Source organism: Fukomys damarensis, unplaced genomic scaffold, assembly GCF_012274545.1.
Source record: "Fukomys damarensis isolate Sample0158 unplaced genomic scaffold, DMR_v1.0_HiC HiC_scaffold_30, whole genome shotgun sequence".
NCBI lineage: Eukaryota > Metazoa > Chordata > Mammalia > Rodentia > Bathyergidae > Fukomys > Fukomys damarensis.
This window is the reverse complement of record NW_022900942.1, coordinates 18496175-18515028: the sequence shown is the minus strand read 5'-3', so window position 1 is coordinate 18515028 and position 18854 is coordinate 18496175. Positions and strand designations below refer to the sequence as shown.

Genomic DNA, 18854 nt, shown 5'->3' with positions numbered 1-18854 from the left:
AAGGCTTCTGCAGAGCAAATGAGTCAACAAGTAGAATGAGTCAACCTACACAATGGAAAAAAAAAATCCAGAAATAGGATTATCTGGATTGTGCAAAGAAATAAAAAAATTAAATCTTATAAAATTACAAACCCCATCCAGAAATGAGCAATAGAAAGAAACAGTAACTTCCCAGAAGAAGACATTTAAATGGTCAAAAATGTATGTAGAAATATTCAACATCTCTGGCCATTAAAGAAATACAAATTTGAAAATGCTAAGATTCCATTTGACTCCAGAAAGAAAGGCACTCATTCAGAAATCAAACAATACATAACGCTGGCATGGCTGTGGTGATAGCTGTGGTGATGCATTGCTGATGGATATCCAAACTAGTAAAGCTATTATGGAAATCAGCATGGAGATTTCTCCAAGAACTGAAATTAGAAATTCCATATGACCCAGCTAACCCCCTGCTAGATATCTTCTCCAAAGAACTTAAGTCGTCATACTACAGTGATACATTTTTTTCTTTTCTTTTTTTTAATTGAGTCAGCTACTCAGCACTATTTGTAATAGCTAAATCCTGGAAATAGCCTGTATATATCCATCAACACATGACTGGATAAACAAAATGTGGTATGTATACATAATAGGATACTACTCAGCTATAAAGAATGACAAATTTGAAACATTTATCAGAAAATGGATGCACCTGGAAAGTATAATGTTGAATGAAACACATCAGACACACAAGCTTAAATACTGCATGGTGTCTCTTATTTTAGTGAAGCGGGGTACAAATAAAGAAAATAATGTAGGATCAATAGAAAGGGTCAAGGGGGATAGACCTCTTGCAACAGGAAAGTGGTCCAGGGGATCAAGGTTGAGGAGGAGGAGAAGAAGAAATAAGAATAAAAATATACCAAGTACAGGATTGTAATGACCCAAATTAATGTGAATGCTAGATGTCATAATATAAGCTCAGACAAACAATATCAAGTGTTAGAAAGGGCATAGAGGAACTAGAGGAGGGGAGGAGGGGAAAGGATTAAAAAGAACAGCAATATGTACATGTAACCACCCCCAAGATGATTGTAAACCACATCATTTGCAAACATATACCAATACAAATTAATGAATTAATAAAAATAAGCGGGTTAAAATCTCTACAAATACAAAAAGGTTATTAGAATATTAAAATTTAAAATATTTATCTTTATTTTATTTGATTATAACATTTTTTTACCATTAAAATTTATATTGAAAATCCAACTATATTCCATTTACACTATGTATCCTAAAAGTATCAGATCAAAGAATGTTTGAAAGTACTAAAATAAAAATATTCCATGTCAGGTTGATATTAAAGAAAAAGAAGCTGCAATACTATGAAGTGACAAGCAAGAACTGCAGAAACTCTACAAATCTAAGACTTAATAACTTCTGATTATATAAAGGAGTACACTGGAATACAGAAAACACTGAGAAGGCATCACTTAAAAACGACATAGTAAAATGTGTAGAATACAAGCAATACAGTTTCAAAGATAGATAAATAGCTTCAACATAACACAATAAAAACTATAAATCTTTTAAAATTAGAATAGAAAAAAAAGCTGCTACACCAAGGGGCAGGCCTGTCAGCATTTGGCATGCCTGCCTTTCTCCTCCTAAACATAAATAATTTAACAGAACAAAGCCACTCAACACAGTGGACCAGGAGAAAAACAAGATTACAGTTATTTCTTGGAGAGAAGAAAAAGATAAACATTTTCTAAACCGTGAAGTAGTATGCACTATAGTTTCCCCATTAATATGAGTAATGGCTACTTCTTTATGAACTATTGGTTCACTCTCTCACTGTTCTTCTCTCCTAGATAAGATTTATTCAAATACCCAATAACAGAATCATCTCTACTTCCTGAGGGTGGAAAGTCCAGAGCAAAATCATGCTTTTAAAATCCCTCTCATCGAAATAAGCAATAAATCCCTCCAGTATTTGCTGGAGAGCATTACCAAAATAGAATGGGTCAGGTACCTAATTAAAGAAGTTGCAATATACAACATAATCAGAACACTATCAACAGCAAACAAAATGAGAAACATATATAGATTCAAAAGCCTAAGTTAATGCAACAGCAAATAAAGAGACAAAGAGGGAGGTCTAAAAGTTAGTCATTATATAGACTTACATAAAAGACAAGTTCCAGTCCAGAAATAACAAAAAAAAATAAGGACCATATGCAAAGTATTAAATATGGAAAATTGTTCATAGGGCTGGCGAGAGGGGTAACAATACACTTTGAGCTAACTTAGCCGAATAAATATGAAAAAATTAAAAGAAAATTACAAATTTTTAAAAACACAACTTACCAAAAGAATAAACAGTGAAAAATGAACTAATACTATAATCATATGAGCATCAAATAGAATTTTATATGCAGTAAAACTATTCCTGTAAAGAAAATAGAGTTGTCAAATGTCTTTACAAATGAGTTCTTACAAACATTCTAGTATTAGATCATTTAAATCTTACAAAAATATTTCTAGAGAATATAAAAGCAGAGCATCCCAAATTTACTTTATGTAGCAAGTATAACGTTACTTCCAAAGTAAGTAGTACAAAATGAGAAAAGATAATTGCAGATTAGAATTATGAATGTTAAAATAAATGTTTTAATTGCTGACAAGCAGAATCCAGCAAAATAGACAAATATAACAAATCATCGCCAGGTTGGTATAACATGCCAAATCAATTATAAAGAAAAGGTCTTTTCATAAAAGACAACATGAACAGGTTAAAGCAAATAAAATTTGACCATCTCTATATTATAAAGAAAAGTGATTCAGTAAATCTCATCATGTATTCCTAGTAAAAAGTCACATATCGAACTAGGATAATATGGGAATACCACATCATGATAAGGAGAAAAATGATACAAAGGATCTACTTTGATAAGTGAAGAGATGTTACAAATCAATCCACTAACATTAGGAAAAGGGGAATGGGGAAAATACAAGAACCAAGATATATTATGTATAGGTACAAATTCCCAGTGATGAATGCGATCATAATGTATACCTAAAATGTATCAATAAACTTAATAGAAAAAATTAGGAGTAGTATAAGAACAACTTCAATTACCAACTGAATACAGATCCTCTTCACAAGAAGTCCTACAAAATCAGTAATACTTAAAAGTTATGAAATTAGAAAGGAAATGCAGTTCTCACTCAGTACACATCACAAAAACATAAACATAATTGTGTCCAAAGAATTCACAGGTAAAGTATTCAATTAGTTAAAATAATTTGATAAGATGCTTAATGCAATATAAATACACAAAATTCAATTGCATCTCCTAAATACTGACAAAGTTAGAAGATTAAATATAAATTTCACTGTAATCATAGTAGGTAAAGTGCCGTGTTTTAAAATTATCAAAGTATTAACAAAAATAAAATAAAAGGAGAGGTATGTCATGCTCATGAAATGGACTGATTAATGTAAATATGCAGATTCCTCCCAAATGGAGTAATATTGTTTAAAATTAAAAGGTATCACTTATTTGTTTCAGGAAAAAGAAAAACTAATTCTAAGATTCCTACAGAAGAATAAAGGCTTAAGAAGTTTCAAACAACAATGAAAAAGAAGAATAGACTTGCCTTGTAAAATTTCAAGGCTAACAAAAAGACAATAATAACTAAGTCAGTGCAGTATTGTCATTAGCTTAATCAAATTTGCTAGTAGAATAGAGCCCAGAAATAGATTCTCACAAATGATAAAGACATAATACATGGTAGAGATGTTATTGAACTTTGCTAGGAAATAAAAGCTTATTCCGTTTTTCAATTTGGGGCAACAGGTCATTTATATAGAAAAAGGAGAAATATTGACATTCACAATTAATGTTCGATATAAAAGATGAAATTTGTGGCAGAGGACACCTACTTATTCCTGTCTCTTAGTATTCACGCATTATAAAATCCCTCCCTCTGGGGTATAGAAAGGACCTATGACTTGCATCTAGCTAGTAAAATGTAGCGAATGTGACAGGGTGTCAATCACACAAATCCACTACATTACCTGCGATGTCTCTGTTGAATCTCCCTTCTTGGTTGTATTGAAGTAAATGTAATATGGTGATGCACACATGATATGCTCCTTGGGCGGCTTCCAGTCCAACAGCCAGGAATAACTACGGCTTTAGGACCAGCATCCCTCCAAGAATTTAGTTCAGCCAATATCATACGAGCAAACTAGATGTTTCCCCAGTTGCATATCAGATCAGATCGCTGCCCTGGTCAGCAGCTTGATTACAACCACGTGAAAGACCCTGAAGTAGACGACCTCGCCTACAGAAATTGCAAAATAATAAATATATGGGATTTTAAGCCACTAAGTATCTGGTAATATTGTCATAGAGGAATAGAAAACTAACAAAAATACTTAGGAGGTAAGTGAAACAAATAAGTCACACGTGTATATACCGAATAGTTTCTCTGGTGTAAAAACTATAGTGGTACATAAGATCCTAATGAGATAATTGACAATGTGAAATTGGAAGAAAAGGGCTAAAGGTGGAGGGGAAGTGGGATGGGTAGGGAAAAGGTAATAAAGGAAAAGAAAAAAATATGAGAAAATGAAAAAAATGGAAATAAAGTCTTTGTAACTAGGGAAGGGAGGAGGGGGTGAAGAAAGGGCAGGGACAAGGGGAAAAAAATGAGAACCAAGACCTGTCACGTAAAGGAACAAGATCCCAATGATAAATGTAACTGTACTGTATACCTAAAATGTACCAATAAAAAAAAATACTCAGGAGAAATTGAAGAATAATATTTTTAGGACCAACACTTTGGGAAAAAATTTTAATGAGATGCAAAAATTGTGTAAATAATACAAAAATTTACATATTTTATATCACTTAAATTAAGAATATCCATATATCTAAAGATATCACAAAGGACATAAAGGTAAAAATATAAACCAAAAAGTTATCCATACATATATAACCAAAAAAGAATTAGTATTTATAATATACAGTAAGCATCAATGGATTAATAAGAATTAAGAAGAATAAACTCAATAGAAAGAGATGACATGACTACAGATTCATTTCATGACCAGAGAAAAGGAAAAAAAAAGGACTATGTACATGCACTTGTGTTTAAATACTGTAATTCATTAATAATCAGAAAAACACAAATGAAGACCAAAATGTGACATCATTTAAACTCACTAGACAAGAAAATATTAAAAACTCAGAAAATAGCAACTGTAGGAAAATATCTGGAGCAAGAGTAAATCTTTTATATCATATATTGGTACTAATTGTGTCGTTCATGTGTGTATATATATATATATATATATATATATATATACACATATATATATATATTCAGCTATATTAAACAAATGTTGACATGAAAGCTTTTTATGCAAATAATTTGCTTCACAAACAGAGCATTTGCCAAAATTTTACTTTTATTTGCAAACTCCGCGTTGAATGATAAATTTGACTGTGGCCATCCTTTCCACACAAAGCCAAATGTGGCCATCTTTTCCAAAGTCGTAGATCAAGCTATCTACCTATAACATTTATCTACCTGTCTATCTTCCATAGGCTTTATGCACAAACATAAAATAATGAAATCTTTAATATGTACACTGTGGAACATTTTTAAGACTTTTTAGAGAACATTGCTTAAATCTGAAAAAATTATAAATACCCTCAAAATCTATTATGAAGCTATGAAGAAATGTGTAAAAGATAGGGAGCTGGGGCTTTAGCTCATTGGTGCCATGCCTGCTTTGAAAGTACAAGGTCCTGAGTTCAATCCCTGGCACCAAAACACAAACACACAAAAGATAAAATAAATTATGCAAAAGATAAATATAGGATGATAAATTTATATAATGGCATATCAATATAAAAAGACTATGGTGAATATGTCATTTTCACCCTTATAAACATCACATGCATTAGACAAATTTTTGAGTAAAGAAGAGAAAGTTGCATAACAATGCATGTAATGCTGCTATTTCATAAAATTTAAAAGCTTGCACTATTAAAAATACACATATATGTATATAGTGAAGGTATGAAGCAAATCAAAGAAGCGGCATTCATAATTGTATCCAAGACAGCAGTTAACTCTAAGATGGCTGGTGGGAGCAGAGGACATAACAATGGAAGGTCAGATGGAGGGTTTAACACGGATATTCACTGTGCATTTTGGGGTTGGTGGTGAGTACACTCATGATTATTTTCTTACTACCTTTTACAGCATATGTGTTTTGTACTATATAGTAAAATGTGTCAGTTTATTCTGTCTCCAAATCAGCTCTGGCCACAGCCAGTTCTCAGTGTCCTAGTGGAGAACTTCCAACCTCCCAGCTAGAATCACACATCCTTTCACTCTCAATATAATGTAACCTATTTTGCATATCCAAATACCTACAGTTCAGCAGATTCACTAAACTAGTGAAAGAAGGCAGATGACACCCAAGAAAAGGAATCACAGAGAAAAAGCTCCTCTCTATAGAAGACAGTAAAGTATGAACCCTACTATGATAGCACAGCGTACTTGGACCTATGCAGAGGAGCCTGCTCTGCTGCACTCCTCTCTGAAATACTGTGTTCTAGAGGAGGTTGTAGAATTGATTCCTGGATCTCAGTCTATAACCACAAAAGGAGGAACCCCAGCTAAAGGCATCAAGCAAAAGATAAGATTTTACACAATGCTCCTCCAAGTCAAAAGTATATGTGAATTAAAATTTCTATATTAGGTAACATTATATTGATGCAAAACTCAGGTATATTGATAAAATAAACTATTTCATACATACATATATTATTTAAATACTCTCCGTTTTCTCTTATCCCATTATAACTAAAGGAATAAACACAGTGTTCACACATAGTGAGATATCCCAAACTTTATGAATATGTAAGAAATGGAAAACTAAAATAGAAAACTATGATCATTTTTAGAAGAGGGAAACTACAAATACATATCTACCAAATGCAGGTATAAGAATATCATGCATGATATTATGTAAATGACACTTGCAGTACAACCAATAGTATCATATTTCTGTCCAGAAATTTCCATCTCAATGAATCTCAGGAGTAAATAAAATATGCGCTGAGAAAACACAAAGCTGAGATAAGACATACATACTAAAGTTTAAGTTTGAGTGAATATTTTTTCAAATATCAACATAAAATAACAGAACTACATTAACATGTTAATCATTTAGTTATGATTTTACATATTTATATAACTCAATAATATATCAAATACAATAAGAACCTGATTCTAATGTATATATATATATATATATATATTACACTTGGTTTGTTTTCTCTTTGGGCACTTTTTTTTCCCTCTTTGAGTTTATTGGTACATTTGAGGTATACAGTACAGTTACGTTCATTATTGGGACCTTGTACCATTACATGACAGGTCTTGATTCTCATTTTTTCCCCTTGTCCCTGCCCTCCCTTCACCCCTTTCTCCCCTCCCCATTTACAAACACTTTTTTTTCCATTTTTTCATTTTCTCGTATTTTTTTCTTTTCCCTTATTACCTTTCCCCTACCCTTCCCACTTTCCCAACACTTTTATCCCTTTCCTTCCTATTTCACACTGCCAATTATATCATTAGGATATTATGTACTATTACAGTTTATTCACACCAGATAAACTATTGGGTATTTACACATGTGTGACTTACTTATTTCACTTAGGAGTATATCCTCAATGTGTATCCATTTTCCTATGAATGAATCTAATTTCTCATTCTTTGTGGCTGAGTCATATTCCATTTTATAGAAAAACCACATCTTCTTTATCCAGTCTCCAACTGCTGGGCAAATGGACTGTTTCCAAGTTTTAGCCATTACAAACTGTGGGCACTTGTGTAATAGAACCAAAGTATAACTTGGTCTCTTTGTGCCTCTGTGTGCCTCCCCGGTCCTCTCCCTTTCCCTCCTCCCTCTCTCTCTGCCCCTCCTTTTCCCCCAACCCTGGAATCAGTAAGGCTAGAGAACTGGAGTGTCACAAAGAGTAAATAATGTTGTTCTATTAATTTTTAAATTTTATTTTTTAAAATCTTTTTATGGAATCTGGGGAGCTTAACAGATCAAAAATCAGAGGTTTAAAAATAAGAAAATTGCCTTGATCTCTGAGCTAACAGATAATGATTGGGAGATTTGTATTGAGTTCTAATTTCAAATCTCATATAATATATAAAATTATTGTCTATATGCTGTTTTTAATGAAAATATTCGTCTTCAGATTAAAGCAAGGAAACGGGGGGACAGCTAAAATTTAAGGCCTGAAAAAGACTTCTCAGAAAATTCTGCCCATAATATAAAGTAAACTTCATGCATGCCACCTGGAGAAATGGAATTTTGTGAAGGTTGTGATGTACAACATGCCTATTCTGTACCCGTGTTTAACAATGAGGTATTTTAGATAGTCTTATAGCTATTGTTGGGAAAGGATATGGTAATAATTATATGTGTGTATATTTCAGTATACTTTCATAAATCTAGAAATAGCAAGTTAGTTGGTGCACATATGCCAATTGTAACCATAGTGTGCTCTGCTTAGCATTGAATTGGCTACAGCGCTCAAATTAATGTTGGGAAATTAGCACTAAAATCTATGTTTTGTGTGAAGTTAGTTTTTACTAGCTGTATTCTTTATACGCACTGAACTTTTAATGGTTGTCTTATGAAAGCAATTTCAACATTCACATGCACGAACATTTTTTTCCTTAAATGATTAAGAACAACGTATATATCCAAAACATAGGAAAAGAGAGGAAGACAGTGTATGGAAGACCACTGCATATCTAGGACATTTGAAAACGTGAGACATTTAGGTGAAATTTATTGTCAGCATGAACACACTTGAAAGAAAAGAATGCATTCATCTCAAGAGAATCAGAGCAATACAGAAATAGTTTAAATAGTATAAAATAGAAAAAAACTGTGATGTATATGACATGGCTTCTCCTAATTTATTTCTTTTTTATCAAATTGTATCAATGTTAAGATTCAAGGACCCTTTTACACAGTTTAGACAAATAGCGGTGATTGTTCATTGCCCTTCCTTCATCCCCACTCTTCCCCTGTCCCTTCCTTCTTTCTCTCTCCTTTCCTCCGTGCTCTCATTTTCCTTCTGCTCTTTCCTTTTTGGCATTCTTTGCAAGGCAAGGAAAAGAGCAATATAATTTGTTTTCCCCTAAAACAAATTCTGTTTGAATATATGTGAGCAACTAGTCATGAAGAGAAAATTCCTGTTTGCTTCTGTAAGCTCTTTTATCCTAGAAACTTTGTAAAAAGCAGAATATCCCTAATTAACTCTCCACAGTAGATTTCAGGTTTTCCAGTCCCCTATTAGACTGTCACTTCATGGATTAATGGCCCAGGTATGCTTTTTTTCACCACTGCATCCTGAAGATTAGTATCGTGCCGGGTACAGTGAATCTAGAGGCACACAGGGTTTGGGGAGTTAACATGGGAAGGAGATGAAAATGAAAGTCCCCTTAAACCTGGATCAAACACGTGGATTTCCACTTCCTACTGATATTAGTAGCAAAGACCTGTATACACAGCCAATCACATTCATTTGTCTCGAAAGTCATAAACTTGATCTTCAGTCATAAACCACCTTTGTTAGAAAGTGTGGGAGTAGTTCAGTGAGTAGGAATGGTAGAGAAATGTGAGATGTTTTGCTCTAGTTGTACTTTCAGCTGATCTTGAATCCCTTTTCGAAGGGCTACCCATTTATGGGACATGATCTGACAATTATAAACTCAAAAAGTGAGGAAAAAAAAAGCGAGTGGTAACTTTTATCCAAATTTAGCAATCCTACCTTTGCCTCACTCAATAAACTTTTATTTCCTCATAACTACCTTCTGTTTCAGAAATAAGAAACCATACTATGACAGAATGGATACTTTGTGCTGACTTTCCTTAAGTAACTGTCACTATCTTGCATGCTCCTTCTTCCCTCTTTCTGATGAGTTCTAATGGTTTCAAAATCTCTAGAAAGATTGTAAATTCTTCACTGGGAGGGTTCATAGACAATTGATTTTTGTCTGAACTATGCCTATTACTCAAGGCACTTATTTAGTATGTCACTTGTATAGTTTCCCCTTTTTATCAGTACCACGCTGAACGAGGATCATGCCAATGATGATGGTGGGAAGAAAAGGCCACCCTACCACTTTAAAATTAGAAAGCCAGGACTTGGAATTGGTCAAGTGTTTATGGTGAAAAACTCAGGGGAAGTCATATTTATTGGCTGAATTTGTGGAATGGTTTAAGGGCATTAAATTTGTCACTATTTTCAAACACTATTACTCAAAGACCTAAAATAAGAAGGGCATGTCAAAATTACTCCAATCCTAGTCAAGTTGCTTTTAGTTTTTTTTTTTTATTTTTATAGTGAGTCATATGAGATAAACTAGTTTATAATCTTCAGTCTACTTTTCTTTGTGGTGTAACTGGATAAGGTGATAAAGAAAAATAAAAGCAAACAGAACTTCTCATGTTTTGGAAGAGAGTTGAATCTAACTTTGAAAAAAGAATCAATTAAGCATATGTTACTTGGATTATATATAACACAAATCTATAAAAACTATATTTCAAACATTTAAAAATTTCAGGGTATTGGGGAGTAGATATTAGAATCTATGATTTCCAAACTGCCTATTATCCTTTGTACAAAAATTTGATGTCATTTGTTCATAAAAATATTTGGATATTTTTTTCTGCCAAAATGAAGGGGAATAATGACTAGTCAGAGACATTAGAAATTTAGTCACCATAAACATAAGCCGTAAAGAGTCAACACATTCTATGTCTTCATATATCTTAGACTATTAGGCACTCTTACCATTACGTGTGGTGCTACAACATCATTTTTATTTATGTATTTTCCTAAAAAGTGAAAACTTTTCTAATTATGATCAAAATCAATCAACTTAAACAACATTTCTACTTTAAAATTCTCATTGTTTGCTCACATATAATGAAATGTGATATACTTTATAGGTTTTTAATGAAAGCATGGCTTTTACAGATAGGACATTTTGTAAAATTTTTCTTTAGCAGTATTAGACAGTGATCATATTTCCTTATTTGCAAGTTAATAAAAATAAACATAAGCAGAAGCTATTAATTTTCCTAGATTACCCTGAATGTACAGCATCTGACAATGTCTTGGGAGTCAGTCCGATGTCACACATATGCAATAGATCCATTATCCCCTTAGCTGTGCATAACACTCCTCATAGGAGAATTTCCCAATAAAGTCTTCTTTACCAAGCCTTCTATTTAAGAATTAACATTAGGGGTCATGTTAGTAGGGGTGATGTCTGAAATTTCCCTGGGGTGGAAATGGATAAGAACAGAAATAGGTAAATTCAACTCTGCACTGCAATGTTGAGATGAAAGTTAAAATTTACTATCCATATATTCCCATCTTAATTCTCAGAACTAACTGCTCTTTCATTTTCCACATCTCTTCCTCCCCTATTCCTCCTCGTAATCTATTTGGTTCTCTTCTTTTGGAGGTGCATTTCCACACAATGGTCAAAGAAAGGCAATGGTAGCTGCTCCTGTGTTCCGTGATAGCTGCACACATGAATTTATAATTCTGATCTTGTTTGGATCTAATACTACTTCCAACCCAGAGCCTTTTTATTTTATCCAATTCAAATTCACACATCCTGGGAACTGAAAACACACACTGAGACTCTGACCAATAATGGAAAGAGTGTTACATCCATGTAACTATTTTACGTGTTTGTTGATAACTCTAAATACAAAAGAATAATTTTCCTTTAGAGTAAGTGTTGATTTTATTTTTCAGTGCTCCTTCAATGTGTATTAACATATTTTTCATTCATGCTGACAGCATAAAGGGAAAATGATGAGCTTTAGTGTGGAGGAAGAAGAACGGATTCCACTCACATCATAATAGGAGAAAAATGACAGCCAAGTTAGGTTTAGTTGAAATGTAACACATCTGCAGCTTTATCACTCTGGAGGCACATTTTGACATAATAACAAACTACGGAGACAGAACCACTTTTATCTAGGTCAGAGTGACAGACTCCAAGTGTTGGTGAGCTTGAGGGAACTACAGTTTGTAGTCTGAAATATCAGGAAAAAGACTGCAATCTACAGAAATTTTCATCCAGTCTTGACTCAACACTGACGGATAGTCTTCATCCAATACATTGCAATTACTTTACTGGTGTATAATGGCATAGCATTTTGATTTCAAAATCTACCAAAAATGAAATGAACCACATTCTTATGTTGCTACATTTATAATCAAATGCAGATGGTAAAGGAAACAGATGCTTCTGACATCATCTCCCATTTGCCTTCAACTTTTGCAGACATTGGCAGTCTGTAAACTCACTCAAAGGGATGCAAGATAAGTCAGGCAGTTTTCCAATTTTGTTTCCAGACCAAAAAAAAGAAAACCCCAGCAACCTTACAAGAAATAACAACAGTGGCATCACTTGCCTGGAGTTATACAGTGGTAATTCCACAAAAAATATTTGTTTTGAGGCTGTATCAGTTTAATACCAAATTAATCATCAGAGAAAGTAAACCTTACAAACACTGGGGGTTTGGCAATTAGTTAATTACTGACTCTTTTGCTTGAGAGTGACAGAAAGGACAGGGTGGGAGTGGTGTCATGGCAAACAGCTGTGGTTTCAGTGAGGCAAAGAACAGTTTTAAACAGACAGGCATGTCTAAAATAATCTCCCATCCCTCCGCACACAGACTGTTCACAGACTTAGTCCTTAGTATTTCTAAGTAAAAAATTTAAAGAGGCTTTTTCCAGGCGGTGTCTGACCTTAAAAAAGAAATCTTTATTCTGAATTTCCATCTGTATTTTCCAGAAGGAATTTTATAGTTCTGATAGGAACTTTCACCATTTCCCCAGTGACATCACTGAATATTATACAAAGTGAAAGGAATTTTTCTTTTTCTTTGTGACAGAAGTGTTTTAGATCTTTTCAAGAAGATAAGAAACTTTTGCAGTCCATTTTGAAAGAAAGAAATGCTTGGGTAAAGTAGCAATTGCAAGGCCTTTTAGTAACGTTTGAGGTTCCAAAAAAGATTAGCACAGTTACAGATGAAGGTGAGTTAAACAAAATCCTTTAAAATCTTCTCATCTCCCTGGACCCCCATTAATATAACTTCATCTGCACCTATGTAGGACAAATAGTTCAGCAGAAAAAATTTAAGAAACAAAGGCAAGGAAAGCAATAACATAAAAATAAATCCTGCTAGGCAAAATATGACACTTATTTTTAAAATAATTTCTCTGTGCAAGTAACAGACTGAAAACACCCACACAGATGCACGCACACACACACACACACACACACACACGTGCACACACACATGCACATATACCCACACACAGAATACCAGAATAAACAAACTCTTCTAGTTCATATCCACAAAAAGGGTTGGGAAGCATTAGTGCAAATTTCTGCTGACCTGCAGCATTTAGTCCATAAACTTTGGATATCCTAGTTGATCCATCAGTGTCCAGCAGATGTTTTCAATTAATTTAATTTCATCTCTAGACAAGTATTGTTTCCAGATATTGGCGTTAGTTGGTGATATTTCCCCCTCATAAGGAAGGTAAAAAAGGTTTGTGGAAGTAGCAAACAATATTTGGTTTAAACTAGCAGGAGACAAAGGAATTCCAAGAAAAGCAAATATCCTTTCAGCAGTTTTCTGAGGAAAATGAACAATATCTTCAAATTTTACAAGCTGGTAGCTGGTAGGTAGCAAATTTGTATTTATTCTCAAGGCTGCTGCTGTATTTGCTAGCCACAAATGAGACAATAGGGAGACAGGATTCAATTTAGATCTTGCTAATTCTTTCTGCAATGCTTCATACTCAAAAGCATAGTCTGAATTTAATCCACATTTACCTTTACCTCCTTCTATTTTAACCAATTTTGCTAAGTGCTCTGGAACATTCTTCAAAGTGTAAAGACTTGGTTTACTACTGTATAGCATTGAATAAATCCATGCCCGAGGGTCTCTTACTATGTACAATGCTCTCATTGAAGTTCCTAAAACTTCCTGAAAAAACGGAAGCTTTAATGTCCAGCTACCACTACTTAGACTGAGCACAGGCCGTGCGCTGGGGTAATAGATCAGGTGTCTCCTTAAAGCCCTAATATATTCAGCATCTCTGTCAAAGGAGCTTTTCATTCTACTTCTTTGTTCTAGCAAAGACTCTTTCCTTTTCAATTTTCTTTTTTTGTCCTTGTTCATTGTAAAATATTGGGCCACTTTTCCCCTACTTGGTTCATGTAGATGGATATTTTGCAAATGTATTTTTGTATCCTGTACTAGGGACTGCAACCAGCCACGGAGTAAACGGAAATGCCCACTATGAATATCTGTGGCTTTCCATTCACAAGCATCTACAAATGAGTCAAATTCAAATTCAGTTTCAGGGATACCAATGTAGGCTGTAGGAACTCTGATGTAGAGAAAATCACTACTGTTGAAAAAAAGTTGTTTGAGAATTTCAGCTCCTGAGCCAGGAAGTGAGGTAATGACAACATCAGGAAGATCCAAATAGTGCCCTTCAGAAGACAGAGCCTTCTTGCTAGCTTCGGCCTCTTTCTTTGTCCATTTTGCACAGATGGGCTGAGTGCAAGTAGTCCACACATCCAGAAGCTCAATAAACCATAAGGCAATGACAAGTATTAGTATCCAACGCATTAGCTTTCTAAAAGAAAGGTAAAATCGCCATTGGAAAGTTAAAATCACCAAACTAATGCACAAAATTAATCCAACTGCTATATTAAATTTAAATCCAAAGGGAAAGATGACTCTATCATGTTTCACAGGCTTTACTATTGCTTCAGTGCCCAAACCAAATCGAGTTATTTTGTTTTGATCAGCCACATTGGCAAACCCACCAAATCCCAGGTAACTGAATCTGGTATTCAGATTATAGTAGTCAGTTACAATGGAAATAATATGTTCAGTATTATTGACATGGAGAGAAATCTGAAGTCCGGAATTGGAGCTATCAATGAATCTGCAGCTGGAAACATTGACATATGGCCCATAAAAGACGTATGCAATTCTTGTGATCGTGGAATCCATCTGAAATGTAACATTAACAAATTGAGTCCACCGCTTCTTAAATTCAGCAGCTTGCTCTGCTTCCTGTATACTACCCACTGGGCTGTTGTCACGATGATCAAACCAAAACATTTTGTAGTGTGCATCCCATACATCCATCATGGCACCATTATACCTATTCATGAACCTATACGGGATATATTTAAAATCAATATCCAGATTATGAAAGAAGGCACTGACAGAATTTACTGGGGAAGTTTCTTGCCTTTCAATATGATCAACAACTAGCAGAGTTTGAGAATTTAAGAGAAGTAAAGCACGATACACACTTTTCAGTTTCATTGCTGAAGAATAAGCAGACACGGCTTCCCCACTCACAAATATCATTTCTCCATGTTGAGAGGCAGTGATTATTTCCCCAGCTGCATCACCAACCTCTTCACCAGTCCACTTGAGCCACTGTGCACATTCTCCTAGTTGACCTTCCCAGGGTTTATTGCACTGGCTCGAAGGTGAAGGAGCGAACACCAATACATTGTTAAGGTGGCTCATCTTTGGCCCATAGAGAGCCTCAGAAACAAAAACTTGCCCATTGGGGGCAAAAGTAAATGAGTTCTGATCTGGATGTTCATGTCCTGGGTTAAAGCTTCTCCATCCATCAATCCAGGTGTATGGCTGAAAGTGAACTATGTCATACACAGCTCTTCCCCCCAGCTTCCCAGATTTGAAAGACACAAAAGTATTGGTTTGTGTGTTTGGCAGCCCACCCCCATAAGTGACAACACCCCAGTTAGGAAACATGTGCATTTTAGCAGTACCGTAATCAGCAGGAGGCTGTGGGGTGAGCTGAGGATCATACCAGACATATTCGGTGTGAAGAGTACTCCATCTTTGGGCAGTGGAAGGAACCATTGGTCCATCTTTGGGTCGGTGCTTTCTAATTTGTTGAGCTAACCAATTTCCAGCTCCATTCCTTAAAATGAACTTATCCAAAAAAACCAGCTGGCTTTCTGGACCATAAAACCAATTATAATTGGAATCTGCTATTCCTACAGTTCTCTGGAAGCCTGGCAAAAGGGTAGCATAATAGAACCAAAAGTGCATTTTTAGCCAGTTGTTATCCAAGTTGTTGATATTAAAATGGCGCTGTGCCAAAAAAACATACTGTGTTACCGATTTAGCTGTGTAACTTCCATAGGCCACACCTTCATCCAAAGAGCCGTCAACCACATGATTCAATAGAAACATTGTCTTTTCCATCACATCCACTACAACCTGTTTCCATATATTTGCTTTTGATCCTTTTTCTACCCCTGTAACCAAGGCCCCTGTGAGTAATGCTATCATATTAGTAGCTTGGTGATTGTGAAGAAGTTGTTTGCCCCACGAGCGGACCTTGGAATACTCATACATTTCCTCAGTAACAACCCATATTTTTTCAAGGTACTTTTGTCTTCGATGATTATCTAATAAGTTATATAAAAAGTCAAAGGCAGTGGCAAAACCTGTCAAGGAATGGCCAATTGGAACCTCATCTCCTGGCGCATTCTCAACTTGCCAGTCTTTGTAGCCAACCATTCTGTCCATATATTCCAAGACAAATTCAAAGGCAACTTTGTCTTCTGGGCACAGCAAACAGTACAATGCTAAAGGAGGCAGATTGTTACCATAGATTTCATTCCACTTGGCAGCAAAATCAGCATGCTTGGGTGGAGGTAGGTAGTATGTTGGATTGGACAGCATAACTGTTACTGCACTTCTGATAGCTCTGAAAAGGTGCAAATGGCTTGTGCGAGACTTTTGCCTCATTGCTTGGATTTCTCCAGCGTCGAAATATAAACTTGGATGTAGCATACTTCGCCTCAGCTTTTGTTTGGGTCTGACATCTTGTACTTTCTGCGTCTTAAACTGATCTAAATCGTCTGTGAAAACTGCCCATTCAGAGTAATTGCTCATGGATTCTTCTAAGGTAGAGAAACCAAACATTACTAATGTTAAAAATAGGAAATGTCCTGTAAACATTAACGCCATGATCCATGGGGAAGAGCCTTTCTTCAGGCATACATGTCAAACATAGTGCTTAATATGTTTCCTATCTGGCAAGTATAAATCATACATGAAAAGTCTGATAAAACAGACTATGCGCTGTGAAATCCAGCTGACATCCAGCTCATTCAAAGCAAGTGCTGTTGCCAAAAAGAGAAAACTTACACTGTGTATTTGTGTCCCTGGCACAGTTTTGATTCAGATAAAATTTCAAGAAGTAATAATAATTTTCCACAACATGGAGGGAGCAGTGAGATAGTCAAAAATGCTATGATTCAGCATTTACTTTCTTTACACAAATCTATTTAAAATGAGGAGTCAAAACACGGTATAAAGAGGAGAAAAAGCACTTGAAAATTCAAATTGAGTCATTCCTAACATAGGAAACCATCATTGGTGATGGAGTGACTGGCATTCTTGGATTTAGTAGACTCAATTCTTCTTCTTAACTTATGTTTTTTAGTTTGTGAATATTTTCTTCTTCCATTTTTAGAGAGAAAAATATCCTTAACAATTATTCAAAGTCCAATGTGATTTAAAAACAAAATCAAATTTTTTCCCTTCATTTCAAATCCATTTCTTTTACTTACTCATCAGCCTACTGTAATACATAGAAAGCACTTTAATATCTTCTTTACCAGCTTCATCTGTGTAACACTACAATTGTATCTCTTCCGGCACCTAAGTACTTCTCTTCCAATCATGAAGCAAAAACACCAACCAGGAAAGGAAAATCCCCTTTCACCAACAGTGAAGTCTCTTTTCTGTTCCTTTTCATGACACTCCTTTCTGGGGGAAAAACAAAACAAAGCAATTCTCTGAGGCTACAGGTATGGGGGAGTGGAGTTTAAACCGACGATTTAGATATTTTACGATCACATAATAGAATTGTATAAGTACAATAAAATCCGATACTACATACAATTAAGTTAGCTCAAATAAATGTTTTCTTATTTCATGATGTACATATTTGGATCCTAGTTCAGTGAACCTCAGGCAACAATCAACAAGATAACAATTATATCTTAATTGTGTTTTTAGTCATTTAAAATGGTTTTATTAAAATGGAATTAAGGTAAAAATGAGTCCTGCTATCATTTTTGTTATACGGATTACAGAGGACTCAGGGACAAAAGAATAAAAGCTGAAAGAACCTTTGTTGTTGTTGTTGTTATTTCTGTTGATTTTTTTAGCATCCAGGGTGTTAGAACGACTCATTCGCTTTTCCAGGGGGAGAAATCATTCCCAAGTGTGGGGCAGAGGAATGATAGTTTCACTCCAGACTCACCTGTAGCCTCCTTTAACAGTCTCACAAGAAGCCACTAGAGGGAGCTCAGACCCAGGTTTAAGGAGCACAATCTCGGGTGCCCGTTTTGGGTTTGGAAGAACCTAACCAAGTTTCAGTCTTGGACAAGTCTCCTCTCTGTAGGAAACACGAACGCTAGTAGTTTCCCAATCCGCCTTGCCTGTTGCATTTATTAACTCGCGTCCTAAAATCACGTCGCCCTCCTCCTCCGCTCCCTGCTCCTCGACCTGTGGCTCTGGTCTGGGGGCGAGACACCCCTAAGTGGCCACGTCCACTTACCTCAGGCAGATCGCGAAGGGGTCCTCTGGTGCGTTGGGCCCCCCGGAGACGCGGATGGAGCCAGGGGCCGGGTAC

The 18854-nt window shown here is 35.2% G+C and overlaps 1 protein-coding gene across 4 annotated transcripts in view; it reads right to left on the bottom strand.

Annotated features, from left to right (window-relative positions):
- Dsel (dermatan sulfate epimerase like) overlaps nucleotides 1–18854 on the bottom strand; it is a 55926-nt gene extending 37072 nt beyond the window's left edge. The window contains exons 1-3 of one of the 4 annotated variants that reach the window (XM_010635438.3): nucleotides 18780–18854; nucleotides 13532–17983; nucleotides 10674–13236 (exon numbers count right to left, since the gene is read on the bottom strand). In XM_010635438.3, the coding sequence (XP_010633740.1) occupies nucleotides 13541–17179 (3639 nt within the window). In that variant the 5' untranslated portion in view covers nucleotides 17180–17983; nucleotides 18780–18854 and the 3' untranslated portion in view covers nucleotides 10674–13236; nucleotides 13532–13540. Of the gene's footprint in view, nucleotides 1–10673; nucleotides 17984–18779 lie in introns of those variants that run through there. The other 3 variants (XM_010635439.3, XM_033757455.1, XM_033757456.1) reach the window with 3 other exon arrangements.